This window comes from Cystoisospora suis, assembly GCF_002600585.1.
Source record: "Cystoisospora suis strain Wien I chromosome Unknown contig_1001, whole genome shotgun sequence".
Lineage (NCBI taxonomy): Eukaryota > Apicomplexa > Conoidasida > Eucoccidiorida > Sarcocystidae > Cystoisospora > Cystoisospora suis.
In genome coordinates this window covers 1-19,830 of record NW_027153802.1, presented here as the reverse complement: position 1 = coordinate 19,830, position 19,830 = coordinate 1, and the positions used below count along the sequence as shown (strand labels likewise).

The following is a 19,830-nucleotide window of genomic DNA, read 5'->3' as shown; positions in this document are numbered from 1 at the left end:
CTTCTGCATGTATCGAACATATGGAGGGAGGGAGGGAGGGTGTGCGGTGCGGTTCGTTCTCCTCTCTTTTTCCTTTTCTGATTCGCTTGTTCCTCAGTTTGCCTTCTTTATGACCTTCCGTTATAAATTGTTTTCATCCCACCGTCTCTCGTCCTGAGAGAGACGGCGAGTTTTTTTCTCAGCGTAGATAGAAGACAACCCATCAACAACTCATACACCGCGAGGAGAAGACTCCCGCGCTCTTGTCTTCTGGCCAACAAGAGAAAGCTGGACATCATCCATTATTCACTCATATTTAGTCATTTGAAGATGTCATATTCATCCTCATCTCTCTCCTGATTTCTCTCGCTTTCTTTGCATCCCATGCTTCCTTAGAGAGATTTCCTCTATTTCGATTCTTCCTTGCAGTCTCCCTCCTCAGTCCTTTCTTCACTCCGGTGTTTCTCTGTCAATAACTAGACGACAGATCGACGACCAGTCACTCAGCAGGTCTAAGGTGAAGGTGTATGGACTCTTCTCAGTATAGGAGATTCATCCTCTTGTCTTCTTTTCTTTTCATTCTCTTTGCGGCAAGCCTCCTAGAGCCTTGTGTTGGTCTTATTGACGGAGGTCGGCTACACAATCGATATTCCGCTGTGGTAGATGGATGACAGACCATTGTACCTATCTATGGGCCTGAGCTCCAGCTCAGGCATCTCGCCTGTTCTCATATTGCACAAAGGCGCTGTACCTCCATGCGAAGGGTGAAGCTAAGAGATCTCGAAACTCCTCAGTGGAAAGGGTGTAACCAGGTGAATGGTATCCTTCCTTCTCTTTCCACCACGTCGATCGACGTGCTAACAGTCATCCCTTTTTCCTTCTTTTCGAAGAGAGCAGTTTAGTTCAATCGTAATCACCTACTTATACCTACCCAATGCCATATGCAAGGACTCACTCTTGCAACTGCTGGACTATCCCTGCCTTTCCTCATTACTGTCCCCCTTACATCAATTGTATAGACACTAAGCCAAAGTCTCCTTTCGTCTTCTTAAAATCTTTGTTGCCATACCTTTCCTGCCGCTTTACTTTCTGTAGCTCTCATTCCGACTAAGGAAAAAGCCCGCCATGTATCTTTATAACTCTTTTCCTGCCTAGAGCGATAAGGAGGGAGAACAAGCTTGTCTGAACCCTTTTCCATCCGTCTACTGAATCTCTCTCCCTCTCCTTTGCTGTTTCTTCTTTTCTCCTTTCTTTCAATAAACATCGCACTTTCACCTTCCTCGCCATATCAGCTTCTACATCTTCATTCCTATCTTTCTTTAGCTGCCGTAGAGGTCCCAGCAGCCACTCTCTTTTCCTTCCCATGACCGCCCACAGGAATCACTTTATCGACACTATCCTTGACTTTCATCGACATCTTGCTTTGTCATATCTTCTCTTCTCTCTATATGAGCCTCGTAGCCCCTCGTCTCTTCTTCTCGTCTCCGGGATAGCCGATTCTTCTTAGTCATGATCTCTGTTGTTGTCACTAACGTACCCTTTTTCCCCTCAGTCCATCTCCTCTCCCTCGTATGCATGCACACCTTCCTTCTTCTCTCACGCCATGTCCCTCGAGCTTCAGTTCCGCCATCCTGAGCTCGGCTGCTGGCTCCCTTTAGGTCATCCATTTCTCCCTCCTATTCTAAGACGACCTCCTTCTTCTACATCTCCACACCAGTCTCCGCTTTCTCGTGATCTACAACACCCCGACCTACCACATCACACACAATCCTTTTCTTCTTGTTCTTCCTCTACTCATCTTAAGCCTCATCCGTACTGTATTCCTTGTCGCCTTTCTACAGCTCGGTCTTCCCCGCCCCCATCCTCACAGTCAATAGAGAATTCTTATAGTCTTCCAGGGCTATCTAGAGAAACCCGTAGACAGCAGTGTTTGCCAGATGATAGCGATGAAAAGACAATAGGAGGTCATTCCTCTGCGGGGATATCAAGAGAGAAGGCATCTTCCTCACAGTCTTCAGAGAGGGAGAGAAAGCCCGATAGAGGTGGGTCTTCTTTATATCAGAAAGATGAGACCCGTAGAGAGTCTTCTGTACAGACTAGGGTTACCAGAGAAGTAGAAGAAAGTGCAAGGAGAGGAAAAGGTGAGAAGGAGGAAGATCTTAAGAGAAGACAAGAGGAAGAAAGGGGGTTAAGAGACGCAGGAGTTGACAAATCTCAAGAAGATCAAGGAAAAGGCTCATCTGGTCGCCTCGTTTTCTTAAGACAAGATGGAGGTGAAGAGGGAGGGGGAGACTCCAGAGGACCACCGGACGGGCAAGGTCGCCATCGACGAAGTCGATGCTGTTGCTCGATGTCTCCCCCTACGGAGATCTGGTCGACCGGCGGACTTGTGAATCTGCTGGGACTGAAACCTAATGAGTATGTTATCTTTGGAAGAAAACCGGGAGGGAGCCAAGGAGGAAAAGGTGGAGCGAATTCTCAAGATGAAAGAGAAAGGAAAAAGAAGGAAGAAGAAGAGGGGAGAAGAGACAAAGATGGTGATAGAGGGAGAGAAGGTGCTTTTAGAGGTGTTTCCTTCTCTTCTTCTTCACTGGAGGGTAGGGCTGACGCGAGTCTTCTTCCTAGTGAGATAAGAGACCATCCGACTCGACACCGCGAAAACGGGAACGCTGTCTCTGCCTCGTCGTTGTCTTCTTCGTCCTCTTCCTCTCAGGAGTCTCGCTCTTCTTCGTGTCAGGATCCTCACTCCTCTCTCACTCTTTTCGCAAGCTTCACATCGTCTTCCCATAGATTCAAGAATGATACCTCCATCCATATAATGTCTTCTCTTTCTAAAAAAGACTCTTCTCCGTCTTCTTGTTCATCGTCATCATCTCGATCTTCTCCCCTGTCAAGACGACCTCCTTTCCTTCCTCTCTCTTCTTTCTCTTCTTCACATCCCTCAATCTTTCCTCGCCTCTCATCTTGTTCTTCTTCTTCTTCCTCTCCCTCTTCTTCTTCTTCGACAGGCACAGTGTTGGCGTCGACTTCTTCCGATCATCTGGAGACACTACTCCCCTCTACAGTCCCTACTACGACTTCAGCATCTGACGGCGTGCTAGGCGACGAAGAAGAGCACCATCTCTTCTATGAACCAGAAGAACAAAAAGATGACGAAAGAGAAGCAAAAGGAAAGGAGATCAATGCTCCTTTCTCTACTGGTCGTGTTTCTGCTGCAGATACAGATACCGATCCTTCTCTAGATTCTCTCTGTAATAGGCGCAAACAGACTTTCTCTAGTAACCTTTCTGAAGACGCTTCTCAGAGACACCCCGCTCGACAGATGTTCTTCTCTTCCTCTTCCTCTGAGAGAAAGGCCTCAGTTAAGCAGACTTCCCTATCGACTTCAAACGAAAGAGAGAAGCAAATAGATCTTTCCTGTCTCGATGATAAAGAGAATTCTTCCCCTCTTTCTTCTTCTTACCCTTTTCAGCCGAGAAATGCCTTCGCACGCATGACAACGACGGACGGAAAGAAGGTACAGAAGCGAGAAGGAGAAGAAGGAAAAGAAGAAGAAGACGATAGAGAAGGAAAGCTTAAATCACACAACGTATGTTCTCATGAAGAACTTCATTACTATTCAAACCCCAACACAGATCTCTCTTCTCACTTCCCTCCTTCATCTTTGCTTCCTTCCTCTTCTTCTTCATCATCTTTTCTTCCTTTGTCGTCGTCTTCTTCTTCTGGCTTTTCTTCTTATTCTAAAGAATCGCCTCCTATCGTGTACTTTCCCTCCTCAGATCCACTCCTGTCAAGACGTCATTTCATCATTACTCGCCTTCACGAATCATCTTCCTCTTCTCCTTGTTCCTCCTCTTCTACTGTCTCCGAGAGCTTCTCTTCTTCTTCTTCTTTCTCTCAGACTTCTCACGACGTGTCTCTTGAGGAAGGGGAGAAGAGGGAGAAGCAACCCTCTCATGACCATACAACTGAAGAGAAAGATGCATGTTCCTCTTCTTCTTCTTTTATTCCTTCGACTGCACCTACCTTTGTCTTAACCGCGAGAGCTTATTCTAATAGAAAGAATGATACAGCGGATAGAATGAGTGAAGCAAGTTCATCTAGAGGAAACATTTCGGCTAGGAAAGAAGGATTTGACGAGGAAGAAGAGGAGAAGGGAAGAGGAAAGAGAAAAAGTAGTGATTGCTTTCTATCTTACAATGATGAGAAAAGAACGTCAAGAGATCTCCTTCTACAGAAGAAAACGAAAGAGGAAAAGAAAGTTAAAGGATTGGTCCTTGTAACCTCTTCTTCTTCTAGATCAGCTTCTCTTGATCTTACTCGGCGTCTACATAGGCTTGCTCCTTCTGTTAAGGCTGCTGTCCTCGCTGCATCGGCGTCTCCTATAGGGGAAGCATGTCTGGAACGAGGAGAAGAAGAAAAACAAAGAGACACAGAAGAGACAGAGGAGCGATTGTCTTCTTCTTCTTCTCTCTTGTCTTTATCTACGGAGGATACATCGACTTGCCCTATGGAGCGTCGTACAAGAGAGAAGAAGAGAAGAGAGAGATATACGCACTTTGTCTATCATTCACATGTTCTTCATGATGGCGATGAAATCTATATTCCTGTCGATGATTCTCTTCTTCTTCGGAAACCTCTTCAACCTATCTCTTCCTCTTCTTCTTCTTCCGCTTGTCTTCTCCCCCCTTCCTGTCAACCTAAAAGCGTCGATCCAAGTGCCAGTGATACGGTGTCTTCCCTTGAGCGAGGGAATGATCTTTCGCACACATCTCAAGGACCGCCTTCATCTTCCACAGTAACTTCAACTTGTTCTTCTTCCTCTTCTCCGAGACCTTCTTCTTCTTCCCTGTCCTATCCCTCTCATCCATCTTCAGATATCTCTGTCGAGAAAAGAAAAGGAAGCTCGATCTGTGAGTGTTGTGGGAGAGATACACCTCTCTTTGAATTTCGTTATGTCTTTCATCTTCCTCAGAGAGATGGTAGAAGAGAGCTTCTCCATCCAACGGCACCGGAAAAGGCAAAGACTAGTCGACCAGCTCTTTCTCTTCTATCTCCTCCTTCTTCTCTTCTGCCGTCCTCGCCCCCCCTCCTATCATCTACATCTTCAATGGCACGTCTCGCTAAGATCTTCCCTCGCTATGATGCTCGAAATTCAACAGAAGAAGACTTAAAGCCTCATACCAAGATAGAAGACCCTCTCTCTCCTTCTTTTCTTCTGTCTCCTCTTCAGTCGGCGACAGAGAATTCTATAAAGAGAAAGGATTCTATGCAGACGATGAACAGTGGGGGGAGAAGAGAGAAGATCTCTTCGTCGATGATATTGCCTATCTCTGAAGCACCGGTGAGGTCGTCTATAGAGAAGGAAAGGATACTCTTCTTAAAAAGAGAAAGAGAAGATAAAGTCAATGGTTTCCAAGAAAAGGAAGAAGAAAAGGAGGAGAGGAAGAAAACGGAAGAGGACGGAGAAGATAAACAAGGTTCTCAGGCTTCTTTCTTGATGTGGGAGAAGAAGGAGAGAAAAGGATGTGTGTTGCTTACAGAAGAATATCTACCAAGTGTGTTTAAGTACGCCCTGAATGAAGAGAAAGAGAGAAGAGATACGAAGAGATCTTCTCTTCCTCTCTCCTTGAAGATGTTTTCTACTCGAGGTGGTTCATATGTCTCTCCAGATAATATGATGCCGAGGATCAAAGATAGGCAACAACGAGAAGAAGAAAGCCTGATATCTATGAAGGAAGCTCATCTTTCTTCTCGGAAAGGAGAGAAGAAGAATGGCTTTCTTTCTTCTCTCTCCCAAGGATCTGAAGAGGAGGAAGAAGAAGAAAGAAGAAACGGAAAAGGAAGATGCAATGTATGTTCACAGGGAGATCATCAGAAGAACAGATTTCAGAAGAAGCCTCCTACTTCTCATCTTGCTAAGGAGATGATAGACGAGGAAAGAAAAGAAAGATCTTCTTCCTCTCTTTCCTATTTACAATGGCGTCCTAAACAGGAGAGAACAAGAAGAGGAGGAAGAAGAACGATGGCGAGTTCCTTCCTGAATTCTCATTGGCTAGGGCTATCTCCGCCGAGAAGCAAGACACGACTAGCTCGAACGATGATGTCTACTTGTATGTCTACTTCTTCTTCCTCTCTGTCCGATGCCCCTCTGTCTTCTTCTTGTTGTCAAGCTTCTTCTTCTTCACTCTTGAGACCTCTCCCTCGCACTTTCTCCCTCGTTACAGACAAAGATACACACGTTGATGATCTGCTTGGAGGGGGCGTAGGAGGAGATGAAGAAAAAGAGAGAAGAAGAGGAGGAAGAGACGAAAAAGAGAAAGAACAAGTAGTGGTAGTAGATGAAGGGACAGAGTTATACTTATCTCCCCAGAACTTTGTCCTTTCCTTCTCTTCGCCGTCACAGAGTCAACCGGAGAATCGTGATTGGACCTGTCTACGAGGAAGACTAAAAGAAGGAGAAGAAACGGAGAGACAGCGACGACGAGAAGATCGAGAAGAGACGGAAATGAAGGAAGAGACTGTAAGAGGAAAAAGTCATCTTGGCCATAGTGGAGACGTCCCTGGGGATATCGATGGCAGGGGAGTAATAGCAACTTCACTCAAAACAGAAGCTATAGAGAATGAAGAAGTTGATGTCTTGGAAGATATCAAGAATTTAATTCTTGATGAAGAGGAAGAAAAGGAAGAAGACAAGAAAGAAAAAGAAAAGGAAGAACACCTCCTTCTTCTTCATTCTTCTTACAAGGATACAACGTCATCGTCTCACTCTTATCTCGAGACACCTTTTCCTAGTAATCCTTCTACCTCAGTCCCTTCTTCTTTCTTTTCTTCAACCTTGAAAGAGGTGCCCCACCTTGTCCCGGGGGGTGGGGCAGCTACATCGACTAGAGGTGATGTGGAGAAATCCTATACCTGTCGTAGTGAAGAAGCAGAAGAAGAGACAGCGGACAAGCTCGGAAAGGAAGAGAAGAGAGAGAGAGATGTCTTGGAGAGGAGAAGAACAAGAAGAAGCAGAGAGTTCTCCTCTTTCTCGTGTGAGACAAAGGAAAGAAGATTCGATGAAGAGGAAAGAATAGGTAGTCACAGAAGAAGAAGAAGTGGAGACCACCTGTCTGAAGTCTCTTCAAGACCTGAGAAGAGTCTGGAGAATCAGCAACAAGAAGATGAGAGAGAAGAAAGAAGAAGAGAAAGAACCACAAGTAGAAGAGTTAAAGAAGAAGAGGAAGAAGAAAGGAAAGAAGATCTCCAACAGTATCGGAGTCCTCATAGACGTGATGCTGAAGAAACCTTATCTTCTACTTGCTTTCGATGGCGAGGCAAGAATGAAGAAGTAGAAGATATACCTGGTCAGTGGACTGCTCTGAGAATAGCTCTAAAGGAGGAGAAGAGTGAGGGGCATCTGCGTCTATCTTCCCAGGAAGAGGACAGGAGAGAACAGGCTGTTCAAGTCAAACAAGAAAGAGGAAACGAAGAAGACGGACGAGCGGGAAGAGAAGAGTATATTTCTCGTTCAAATGATCTTTCTTCTGCCTCTTCCTCTTCTTCTTCATCGCGTACACGGGCCGGTAATAGAGAGTTCCGGCAAGTAGGTCATGTCTCTGACCTTGGAGAGAGGAGAGAAGAAGAAGATGAAAGAAAGAATTGCATGAGAAGAGGGGGAGGAGAAGAAGAAGATTCGTCTGAGATACCCCCGCAGCACAGAGATAGAATGATGATGTCCGTAAAAGAAGAAGAAAGAGAAACAACGACTGCTCGAGTAGAAGAGAAAAGAGAGAAGAGAAGAAGTGGGGGAGAGAGAGTTAGATCAGAAGTGCGGTTAAGAGACAATCGAAGACTAAGTGTAGCGTCAGCTCTAAGAGGAATGAATGAGGAAGAACTTCTTGATGTCGATGATATCCTCAATGCTGTAAGAAAGAAAGCACCTTTCTTCTTCTTCAAATGCTTAATTCTTTTCTTCTTTGCTACTGATCTAGAGTGTGAGAGTCTTGACTAGCTCTTTTCTTCTTCTTCTTTTTCCTTTTTCTGATACTTACCTAGAGGAAGAAATTCTCTTTTCTCCCTGCTCTTCTCATGGCCCTCCCACCCCTTTCCTGGTGCTTCTCTCTCGCCTTGTTAGCTCTGTCAGTCTTCATGTCTATAGAGATCTTCTTGGCTTTTCTGTGGCTCTAGAGGTAGATAATGTTTACACACACGCAAAAACACTTAGAAAGACAGACCTTTCTCTGGTGTAGATACAGCTGGCTTGCGAATGACCCAACCACGCACATGTCTTTCTCTCTCCCCCGTCTCGTGACGGAGATGCTGTGTAGACTCTATCAGATTCTCGTATTGCAGTACATAGTGTAGGTGTATACTGTCGCGATATGCCCGTCTGCTCATTGGTATGTTTCTATGACTTTTGATGTGCTTCTTCTTTCTTCTAACTCTCCTTCTTGTTCTCTCTTTCCGTACCCTCCTTCTCACATCAAGATGTTCCCCGTCAAGACCCTGTCGATTCTCTCTCTGAAGCTACATGGTAAAAGAACAAGGATTGTGTCTCTTCTGTCCCTGCGTTTCTCGCCAGCTCTTCTTATTGCTAACTTAAGCACTTCTATATGGCTTGTAGAGTGACAAGTGCTTTTCTCTCTTCTTTCTTTATCTTCTCTCTTTCTTTCAGGATCTCTCAGGAGCTTGGAATGATGGGAGCGAAGACGCCGACGCACAGCAAGCACTTCCTTGTTCTTCTTCATCTTCTCCTCCTATCTCTTCGTCTTCTTCATCTTCTGTATCGAATGTGGTCTTTGTTGCATCTTCTCGTGAGCAGAAGACAGAGCCTTTTTCAGGAGCAGAAGAGGAGAAGGGTCTATGTTGTTTTGCTGGAGATGTCTGTGTGATCTGTAGCGAAGAACTCCTTGGACAGGAAGAGGTTGCTACCTTACCTCCCTGCACCCATCGCTTCTGTTTCTACTGTATATACAAGTACGCTCCTCACACATCATACACACCGCCATTCACATGCTATACATAAGTATATCTTCATATAACTGTATATAAAACGTATATAGAGATGTGTGTATATGCATCTGTGTGTGAGTAGGTGCAGGTGTACATACACGTGTTTGTACATGGGTGTGTAGGAACGTGACATAACTGTAGCTTGATGAGCTTGACGGATGTCTTGGCACTAGCTTTCACTCTCCTTATGGATGTCCGTATGTGTAAATATCTATGTATGAAGATGTAGGCATATGTATACGTATGTATATGTGTATATGTATATGTATGTATGTGTGTGTATGGATGAGCATGTATGTATATGTGTGTAGACATGTGTATGTGCGTATGTATGTATGTGGACTCTTGAGAAACCTTTCTCTATTTCTTCGAAACCTTCATAAGCGAACTAAGTCTTGCTAAGAAGAAGAAGAAATTTCGATTTCCATTCTCACCGACATGAGAGAAGGAAAGACATGCTCCATCAAGACGTTCTTTGTTAACACTGAGATACCAAACAGTTACCCTGTCTTGCTGTCTCTCTTGTCTCTATCTACCTACCTTTATCTATCTATCTATCTCTCTGTCTTTCTATCTTTTCTTTCTAGGTGGTCTTCCATTCGAAATCGGTGCCCTTTGTGTAAACAAGAATTCATCGAAATCCGACGTCACAAGGTTGTCCAAGCACACTCTTCTTCTTTCCCTCCTCCTCTTTCTTCTTCTTCTTCTTCTCTCGCTCCTCTGCTCTTCGCTTCTTCTTCTTCTTCCTCTTCTTCTCTCTCTCAACGAGCTGTTCTACTGGGAGATGCTCACGTCACGTTTTCGACAGCAGCTACTCGAAGAATCTCGTCAGATGGAAGAGAAGATTCTTCTACGGGCAGCTCTCTCTCAGCAGCTCATACCCATTTGGAGAAGGAAAAGAACCTCTCATCTGCACTCTCCTCAAGCGAAACATCCACGGGGTCTGCTTCATCGGCCATTGTAAAGTCGCTTTCTCCGAGAAGTAACAGAGCTTCTCATCTAAGAGACCATAGCAAGACCGATCCGACTAATATAGATGTTTTACATGATGATGGGGGAATAAGCAACAGGCTCTCAAGAGATGATAAAGTATCTTCTTTTTCTCCTCCTCTTTCTTCTTCTTCTCTTTCCTGTTCTTCTTCTTCTTCTTCTTCTCAACAAGCACATAGTGAACCTTCATCTTGCTCGTCAACAAGCCTTCTCCAACTCCCTTCTTCTTCTTCTTCTTGTCGTTGTCTCCTTCAATTCATAGAAGCCGTTCGGGTCCCTCCCCCAGGTCATCGGAACAAACGTCATGGAAGAAGCGGAGGAAACCATATGATAGGAGAGACTGTCGTTCTATCATCTTCTTCGGAAGAAAATGAAGATGAACGAGCTGCTATTCTAGCTGCAGCTCGTCGCTTCATAGGCTCCGAATCGGACCTGGATGAGGACGAAGAAGAAGGAGAATCTTCATCATCTTCTCTTGTACAAGCGGGAGCGACAGGATGTCTTGTATGTGGCCGAGATGATGATTGGGAACACCTACTTTTATGTGATGGCTGCGACGATGGGTTTCATCTTTATTGCTTATCTCCTCCTCTACGGCGTGTACCTACAGGGAGCTGGTTTTGTCGTCGATGCCGAGAAACGTCATCGTATGCTGAGAGGCGTACTGTAGAGACACTCGGACAGGAGCCTGATCTGATAGATGATTCTTCATCTAGAGGAGAAGGAAGAACAAGAAGAAGAACGAGAGAGAGGATAAGGAGAAGAGAACCGAGTATGACTACTCATACAACAGAAAGAACTAGAAGAAGATCAAGGAGAAGGACAAGTCGGGGAGGGGGCGGGAGAACAAGGACTGGGGAGGGGGAGGTGGTGGTGGATGTACACCAGGAGGAGGAGGAAGAGAGAGAGAGAAGATCTAAAGAAAGAGAGGTCGAGATAAATGAAGAGAATGCTGGAGAGCAATGTAACGGAGTGATAGAAAAGAACGAAGAAGGTGTCCGCCTTGGAGAAGGAGAGGATCACTTGCGAGATGAAGGAAGAAGAGGAAGAAGTCGAAGAAGAAGAAGAAGACAGAGATCTCGGGAGGAGAGATCACTATCTCCTTTGGAGACAGAGACGAGGAGTAGAAGGAGAAGAAGGATAGATGAAGAAAATCGTAGAAGAAGTGATAGAAGAAGAAGAACCGAACCTTCTTCTCATCGACAACCTACAGTGAGAGGAGCGGTCGGAGAGAAAGAAGAAGACGACAGTGAAGAGGTTGTGCGAAGAAGTCAAAGGAGAAATGAAGAGGCGAGAAGAAGGGAACGAAGAAGAAAGGCAATGGAGAATGGCGAGGACAACAGAAAAGAAGAAGAAGAAGAAGAGAGTGATGAGAACCTGTTCTCACCCTTGTCAAGTCATCTATCTCGCAGTAAAAAGAGACGTCGTGTATCTTCATCGAACGATGAAAGAGATCAACAACTAGAAAGAAACACCACACCTATACCTCCTCCTGCTTCTTTCTCATCTTTCTCTTTCTCTTCTTCTTCTTCTTCTCGTTCTTCATCTTCATCCTGTCCCTTTCAACGACGAGAAGATTTCTTATCATCGACGACTACGAGGACACCCATTCACTCACACTCTTCTTCTTCTTCCTCCTCTTCATCTCTTCCTTCTTTCGATTCTTTTGTGTTCCATTCACAGCTCAACAACGGAGGGGAACAAGCAAGAAGAGATCGTCAGTTCGAGCTTCAAGACCAGGAGAAGAAGAATGAAGAGAGGAGAAGAAGAGGAGGAGGAAGTCTTTCTGAAAGAACTCTATTAGAAGAAGAAGAACAAGAAGAAAAAGCGTCAAAGACTACTACCTACAATGTAAACACTCCCTCTCTCTCTTCGTCTCTCACCCTCTCTTCTTCTTCTTCTCCTCTCTCTTGCCAGCAGCCTCAGGTTCACCAGCAGGAGGAGGAGCCCCAGGAGTCTGGTCATCGGCAAGATTCTTCTTTGTATGAGCATCGACAGAATCGATTGTTGATGTCTTCATTATCATCATCCTCTAGCTATCAGCCTACCCCCTCTCGTCCACTTCTTAGTCAGCGTCGCGAATGTCTTTTTAATACCGAAGAAGAAACAAACAGGGACGCAGCTATCATACCATCTTCTTCATCTTCTTCTTCTTCTTCAACAGGATTGAGAGTTCTACGTCGGTTTCCTCCTTCTATATCTCAGGGGGGGATGGCTTTATCAGGAGGAGAGAAAAGAAGATCAGAAGAGGCAGAAGGTGTAACGACGGGCGGAAGCGTCCTAGGCATTCGCTTACCTCGGCGAAGTCATTTTGCTTCTCGAGCTCATCATCTTCAGGACGAGAAGGCGAAAGAAGAAGATCAAGAAAAGAAGTCTAGGGGTTGGAGAAGGACAGGAGAGATGGAAGAGGGACGAGGAGGAGGAGGAGCAGAAGAAGAAAAGTCGGCTGACCGTGAGGAGTATAGAAGAGAAGAGAGAGAAAGAGATGATGCAAAGACAGAAGAAGTAGGAGAGAGACAAGGAAACCGTCGACCTCAAAGATTTCTGCTAAGAAGAAATGAAGGATTCTCTAGAAGAGGAGAAGCAAGAGAAGGACGAGGAGGTAGATGCCAGGATGGAAGACGTTCGTATATAACCGAAGACGAAGAAGAGGAAGAAAGAAAGAGAGAAGAAGAAGAGGAAGATAGCGATTTAGATGGTTTCATTGTCTCTGATGACCACATCATCTATAGCTCACATACATCTGACTCAAGAGAAGAAGAAGAGTTTTCTTTTCGTTCTTCCAGTTCCACATCAAGTAGCAGTGAGGAGGATGACGACGAAGAAGAAGAAGACCACGTTATACAGTCAAAGAGAAGACATTTTAGAAGACGTGGTCTCTCCAGAAGAAAGAGTCCCAAGAAAGATGGTCTCTCACATCCTCTCAATCGCCGTCAGGAAAGTAGAGGAACTTCTTCTTCCTCCTCTCGGTTACTCTCTTCGTTCTTCCCCCCCGAACACGAGAAATCTTTTCCTATCGGAGATGTGACACCGAGGACATCGAATCATACAATAGGACAGGGATCTCTTTCTTCTTCTTCTTCTTCACGTCTCTCTTCTTCCTCTTCTTCAGTCGATCATCGGCTACTTCAGCCACCCTCCGGCCCCCCTCCTGTGTCGCTCCTGAGAGAAAGAGCTTTGGCTCAAGAAGAGGCAGGAAGAGAACAAGAGAGAGGAAAGGAAAGGCGTTCTGAAGAGAGAAGAGAGATCACCGATACTAAAGAAGATACACAGGGTGTTGTTTCAACTGCTTCTACAATGAAGTGCAACAGAGGAGGAGGAGAAGAAGAGGGAGGAGGAGGAAGAAGAGGTAGGCAAGAAAGACAGAATTCTTCTTCTTCTCTCTATGGCAAGAAAGAGGCCCAGAAGAACAAGAAGAATAAAAATGGAACGCATTACAATACACACACAAATAACAATCTTCTTCACTACTTCCAAAGAGTCAACTCCTCCTCCTCCTCTTCTTCATCTTCTTCTTCCTCTTCTTCTTCCTCATTATCTTGTGCCTCCTCTTCGTCTTCATTTGCTTCCTCTTTACCATCTTCTTCTTCTTTCTCCTCTTCTTCATCGACTTCTTCTACGACGGCTCTTCGTGGAGCTCCAGGTCTTCCTTGTCGTTCAGACTGTCGATCCTCCTCGCTTTATTTCTCAGGGCGGTAGGAGAGGAAGAACGCAAGAAAAGCGAAGCGATTGAAGAGAAGTAAGAAGAGATCGCTGGAATGAATGAAAGAAAGAAAAAGGAGAAATGATAAGAAAAGGAAGAAATAAATAAAGCTACATCGCCTCCATGGTCCACTCATCCTCTTATTTCTTTCCTTTCTTTCTTTCCTTTTTAACTTCTTCTTTCCTAGGTCTCTCTATCAAAAGTATTTGGAGTGAAAATAAGCAGTCTTCAGCGGAAGAGAGAAAGAGACGTTCTGAGGGAGGGAGACACGCGTGTGGAGACAAAGAAGCTGAAGCAGACTGTTGATATGCATGTATCTTTTCAAGTGTGTGTACAGTTCGTTACATAGAGGACGTCAGAAGATTTTGAGATGTGCATGCAAACAAGAATGGTGTCTACCCACACACTCTGATAAGAATTCTTCTTCGCTCTCTTGTTTATTCATCTGGATCACTTTCTTCTACTTCGACTTCTTTTTTCTTTGAAAGATGGGCCTTCTCTTCTCCATGTGTATATACATCTTTCTTTCTGCTTATTTCTTGTTATCTTCTGCAAGGAAATCTTCCAGAGAGAAACACACTAGATCGGTCAATCAGTCCTTCTTCACTTACTCACCTACTAGACTTGGCTTGTGAAAAGATCAACTCGGAGAAACATCTCACCTGTCAAAATTTCAGGGAGTCGCGAAGGAGGAGTGTTGGTGTGTACATACACCCCAGGTCGCCTTGTTTCGTGAGCTTGGATAGATGGATTACTCATAGAGACCAAGAGAGATAGGAGGGAGAACTGGAAGCACAAGAAAATCCAGTTTTTTCTTTTCAAAAGGCGATTTGAAAGGCTATTTCTTCTCTCTCGCTTTCTCTCTTTGTTTTCTCTCCTTTCTTCTCTTGTTCCCAAGATCTTTTCTTTCTTCTTCTCTATTGCAGATCACCTGTATGTGGCCGGGTGTCTGCGTATTTGTCTGTCTATTTATCTTCAATCTATCTATGATCTATATCTATGTTTATCTGTCTTGAACCTATGTTTCTCACCCTCCGTGTGTCTGTATGTACACCTGATCCATTTGTCATTTGTTTGGCTGGAGGGCACACAGATCGTTTCATAACTCAGAGTCTTCTTCTTATCAATTCATCTTGTCGCTCGGCTTCGCTCCTCTTCTTTTCTTCTTTAAAGAAAAAGAACTTGCTTCTCTCGCCGCCTTCGTATCACCCACCATCTTGCAAAGATTCATCCATGGTCAGCAGAGTCAGTCTCCTACTTCTCGTCTTACTGAATCTATAGTATGTGTATCCACCATACCTTCATAGCGACCTCAACCACATTCACAACAATGAAACCTAAAGCGCTCTCTCTCTCTCTCTCCTCTTTAGAAAGCTCTCTCTTTCGATCTTTACTTATGAGACCTTTATCTATCTTTTTCTCTCTCCACTTAGAGACCTTTCTCTCTCTTTCTCGTTATAGACCTTTCTCTCTACAGCTTTTCTGTAGGCATGCAATTGAGCGCTAGGACCCTGGATGCATGGAAAAGTCAGACCCACCGACCCCCTTCGTCTCTATTAGGTGGGGAGGAAGAAAGCACTGTGTATCAACGACTATGATCTTGACCTGCATGAAGAAGATTTGAATGTAGAGACAGAGACACACCGTCTCTGGTAGTCGTAGTAACTGGTGGGCACTGTGTCGATGCTAGCTAGCTATGTATATATGCATGTCTAGGGAATGAACGAGAACTATCAAGGGTATGAAAAAGAAACTTGAGTCGATGAGAAGGCGAAAAGAGACGAGATATATGGACACGTACCTGGAGACGGACTCGGAGTACCTCAGAAGAGAAACAAAACAAAGAAGGGTGTGTATGTACACCTACCTGAAACGTGCGTGTCTAAATCGAATCGTGGAGAGACGGGTCTCTAGAAGAAGTAGCAAGTGGACAGGTGTATAGGCAGCTAAGTAAAGAACATTCTTTATCACTCCAGAATAAGGAGAGTCTTTAGAAAATTAGGAAATACATCGAAGGAATCACTCCTTCTTCATTTCTTTCACCTTTCTACTCCCGTGTTCACGACAGGTCCGTGTCTCTACTCTCTCTCTCTACATGTATGGACACGATAAGAGATATCTACGTGTATGTCTCTATCTATATCCATCTACCTGTATATCAAAGGCACCCATGGAAGGTGAGTCTGATATTGTGTAGGCGTCCTTTCTGGCAAAATCGTCTCGTATTTGAAAGGCAAGAAAGAGAAAGAAAGATCTTCTCATCTGATCCTTCCTCATGAGGAGGCGCTATCTACCTCGTGTGATATAGATATATATAATTCGCCCCTCCATTTCTAGTTGCCTTTTGAGAAAGGAACCAGAGAGAAGTGGAAGATCTTTGGACTTCCTTTCCTCCTGTTTCTTTCTTTCTCTTGATCAATCTAAATCACTTGATAAAGAAATAGGCTCTTCAGAAGTTTCTACGAGGGCCATTCAAACAAAGAAAGAGAAAGCCAGAAGAGAAAGGGTGACAAAGATGACGAAGAGAAGAAGAGAGAAAACATTCCACGAGAAAGAAGATAAATAGACGCGACATATAAGAAAATTGTCTTTCCTTCATTCTACTTCTTTACTTTTCTTTCTTCCTCATCTAGTTGTCCTTACACGTGCATAAACCAACCGCCCACCCTCTACCTTGGACCCCAAAGACATCAAAACGCATGCAAGAGAAATTCTCTATAGGAACGAACTTTCATGCATGCACGTATGAATCCTCTCTTCTTTTTTCCCCTCCTCCCTCCCGATCCTCATGTCTTCTATTACCGTTATCGACCTATCTTTCTTTACTCTGTCTTGAACGTATCTTCGATCTATCTTTATCTATATAGAAGTGTACATCCAGGTGGACAGACCTAGAGGGATAGATGAACAACCGATAAAGGATCGACACGTAGATAGAGAGAGGTTAAAATTAGAAAGATAGATAAATTGAAAAGATACATAGATAGATAGGTAGATAGCTCTAGGTCGGTATGGGTGGTAAGTATGTTGGTGATCATGACAACACCGACAGCACCTACACATGTCTACATACACTACGGACATCTCAATCGGACCATCTCTCTTCTTTTTTTCCCCTACATCTATGTGAAGCCTGGAGAGAAATGAAGAAGACTTTCTCCCCTGTCTTTCGTTCTTTCTTTCTGAGAACGGACGAGCCAGCACAGATCGCTCGCTGCGCTCAAGCAGCAGGGGATGAAGGGCGAAGAGAAGGAAGAATAAAAGCAAGCGAAGACAAGAAACTACGAATCAACATACAGAAAGCACTTCGAACGACAGCCATATGTAAGAGAGATCTAAATCAGAGCATGAGGAAGAAACGCACGACAAAACGATGAAGGGAGGACAGGAAAAGGTAAGACGACTGAGTCGAATCACATTCCCATTCATCGCCTTTCGGCCTCTTGAATGAAGAGGAAGAAGACGAAATGTAGCTATCTATCTCTCTATCTCAAATCTGCTGTCTTGAATCTATCTATGGACCTGCTACTAGCTCCCTGTCTGTCTTTCTTTCTCTTTATCTCATTCATCTCTAAACAACAGAAGGTGAAGACTGTGGGGTTGAACTCTCTTCTCTTTGCTAGAATACAAAGGTCGAAGCAAAGCGAAGACGAAAGAGAGAGAGGGAAGAGAGAGTTAGGTTGAAGAAAGAGAAGAAGAGAACAAGAGGCAGGCGAAAACGGGGTGGGTTTCATTCGATTCTCGGCATCGTCATGGGGGGAGTCTTCTTGGAAAATAGTGAACAACCCAGAAAAGGAAAAGAAAAAGAGAAACGAACACTCCAAGCACACACCCATATCTAGGCAGGATCACGAAGATGCATACGTATATACAAATGATACGTATGTACGAATACGCATGCATAAGTATATGTATGTCTATATGTATGTATCTATCGGCATGTCTGGATGTGTGAATAGGTATGTATACATGGATATCTCTGATTGGATAGAAGCACATCTTCAAATGGCGTGGGCTTCTTGGCGAGGGGGTGGTCCTTAGTAAGTGAAGCGAGAGTGAGGGGCCGGGTGGGTAGCTACGACAACAACAACAACCGATGCGCCTTCACAGGAATGATCGGCCCCCTCTTAGACCTAGAAAAGACAAGTGAAGAAAATGACCGTTCTCTCTCTTTCTGTTCTCTCATCTCTACCTTTTCAAAGAAGAAAGAAAGAAAAACTCTGACCCGGCCAGGGAAGAAAACAATCTGGAGCGAGGAGACATCTCTCTCCCCCCTCCTCGTCTTTCTTCTCCCTCTTGTTCTCCCACTTCAAATCAATGGATTTGCACCCCCTCACAGTCCCGGCAAAGACACAGATAGATAGATGGATAGATAGATTAAAGATAGATAGATAGATATACCCGTGTAGTCACATACATGCACATAGAGGTACACACTACATTGAATCCCTCTCGATATTTGTAGGGGCATCGACAGATAAGCAGAATGAGACGAAGATTTCTTCCCCTACTACGTCTTTTTCTTCTTCATTTCTTGGAGGTGTCTTGTGTGCTAGAGACCATCAGCATATCTTCCTTTGTCAAGAAAAGGATGCTGAAGCAACTCCTGGGCGCTCCATCTCTGGGCAGGATCGATTGTGAGCATCCTAAGGAGGAAATCGAGAAAGACGGAGTCTCTCACTCTCATTCTTTGTTCTAAATTGGATTTCTTCGGCAGCAAAAACCGCAACATACGAGACGGAAGAGAAGAAGAAGACGGGCCTTCTCCTTTTCGAGTCCCCCCTGTCACTCCGCCACTTGCTTGTCCTCCTCCTGCTCCTCCTCCTTGTTTAGAACGATTGGATGTATTTGAGAATGGATTCTGTGAATGAAGATATCCCCCAGCCTCACCCCTTGCCCCTTCTTCTGCTTCTTCTATCCCCGCTGTCTTGCCTGCTGTAGTAGTAGTAGTATGGTGAAGAGGCTGGTCACTCTTCTTCTTCTTCAAGCTATCACAATTGCTTTCATTCATTCCGCTCAAAATCCCCCCAGCTCCTTCACCTTGATGTTGCTGCTCCTGCTGACTTTTCTTCTTCTTTCTTCCAGTCTCCCCTCCTCCTCCTAATATGGTCTTTGTCCCCGTAGATGCGGGGCCTATCGGATGAGACGAAGAAAGTAGATGAAGACCTCCTGACAACGACGAGGACGACGAACTCCCTTCTTCTTCATCTTCTTCTTCAGCATCAGTACATCTCTCATCTTCTTCTTCATGTGCTTTCATTTGAAGAAGCCCCCCTCCGCCTCCTATCCCGATCCCTGGGGGAAGATTCGCCTGACTACTATTAGGATGATGACCCGCTGTCGGATCAAGATTCGGGTTCAGAGATGAGGAGGAAGAAGAGAGCATCTTGGAAGAAGAAGAAGATGAAGAAGAAGATAAGATCATATAGAGATATCCATCGGTATCGAAGTATTCTTCTCTCTTGGGACTGCACTCTACCATGTACCACGGGAGAGGCCCGATGATGCCTACAATGCGTGCGAGGAGAGACTGAATGGAATCGTTCGAGAAGAGAACAATCCCGGACCATAGCTCGAATAGAACACACCCTAACGACCAAATATCAATCTTGGTATCATAGGGAAGCTCAAGTAACACCTCCGGCGCTCGGTAACTACGTGATTGGACATAGGAGATCAAGGAATCTGTCGTTAAGCAGCTATTCCCGAAATCTATCAGCTTCACAGAGACATACGAGGAGACCAAGGAAGTCACATCCTTCTCCCATGTAGAAGAAGAAGAGGAACAGGAAGAAGAGTCGAGAAGGCCGTTGCTGTCTCTTTCACATGGGCCTCCTCCTCGTACTAGACCATTGTGAAAGGTATGGTGGGTAGGAGAATGACGATGATGTGTGTAGGGAGAGGAAGAAGATGAAGCGTTCACTCCTCTTCTTTCATCGTCGTAGTATCCATCATTTCTTTCTCTTGTCTTTCTTTCTCTCTTTCTTCTTTCTTTCTCTTGTCTTTCTTTCATGAAGGAGAGCATCATGTCTGTTGCCTTCTTCGTGTGGTTCTCCTCCTTCATGAGATACCATCCTTGCACTAGGAGACAACATACAGCCACTCCCCCCTCTGACTCCATCATAGCTAGCTGTTTGAGAAGAAGATCCGTTGATCCCCCC

General features: G+C 44.7%; 2 protein-coding genes across 2 annotated transcripts; one reads left to right on the top strand and one right to left on the bottom strand.

Moving 5' to 3' along the window:
• Positions 1-1,582: 1,582 nt before the first annotated feature.
• On the top strand, positions 1,583-15,887 carry CSUI_002344 (phd-finger domain-containing protein; the record flags this gene model as incomplete). Its single annotated transcript, XM_068062546.1, has 4 exons — positions 1,583-7,888; positions 8,639-8,940; positions 9,564-13,665; positions 14,332-15,887. The coding sequence occupies 3 exons, from the start codon at positions 1,583-1,585 to the stop codon at positions 13,663-13,665; spliced, it is 10,710 nt and encodes a 3,569-aa protein (XP_067925475.1). The 3' UTR covers positions 14,332-15,887.
• A 604-nt stretch (positions 15,888-16,491) lies between these two features.
• Positions 16,492-19,829, bottom strand: CSUI_002343 (cmgc dyrk). Its single transcript, XM_068062545.1, has one exon. It carries the CDS (start codon positions 19,791-19,793, stop codon positions 18,222-18,224), a length of 1,572 nt encoding a protein of 523 aa, XP_067925474.1. The 5' UTR covers positions 19,794-19,829; the 3' UTR covers positions 16,492-18,221.
• Between the last annotated feature and the right edge of the window lies 1 nt (position 19,830).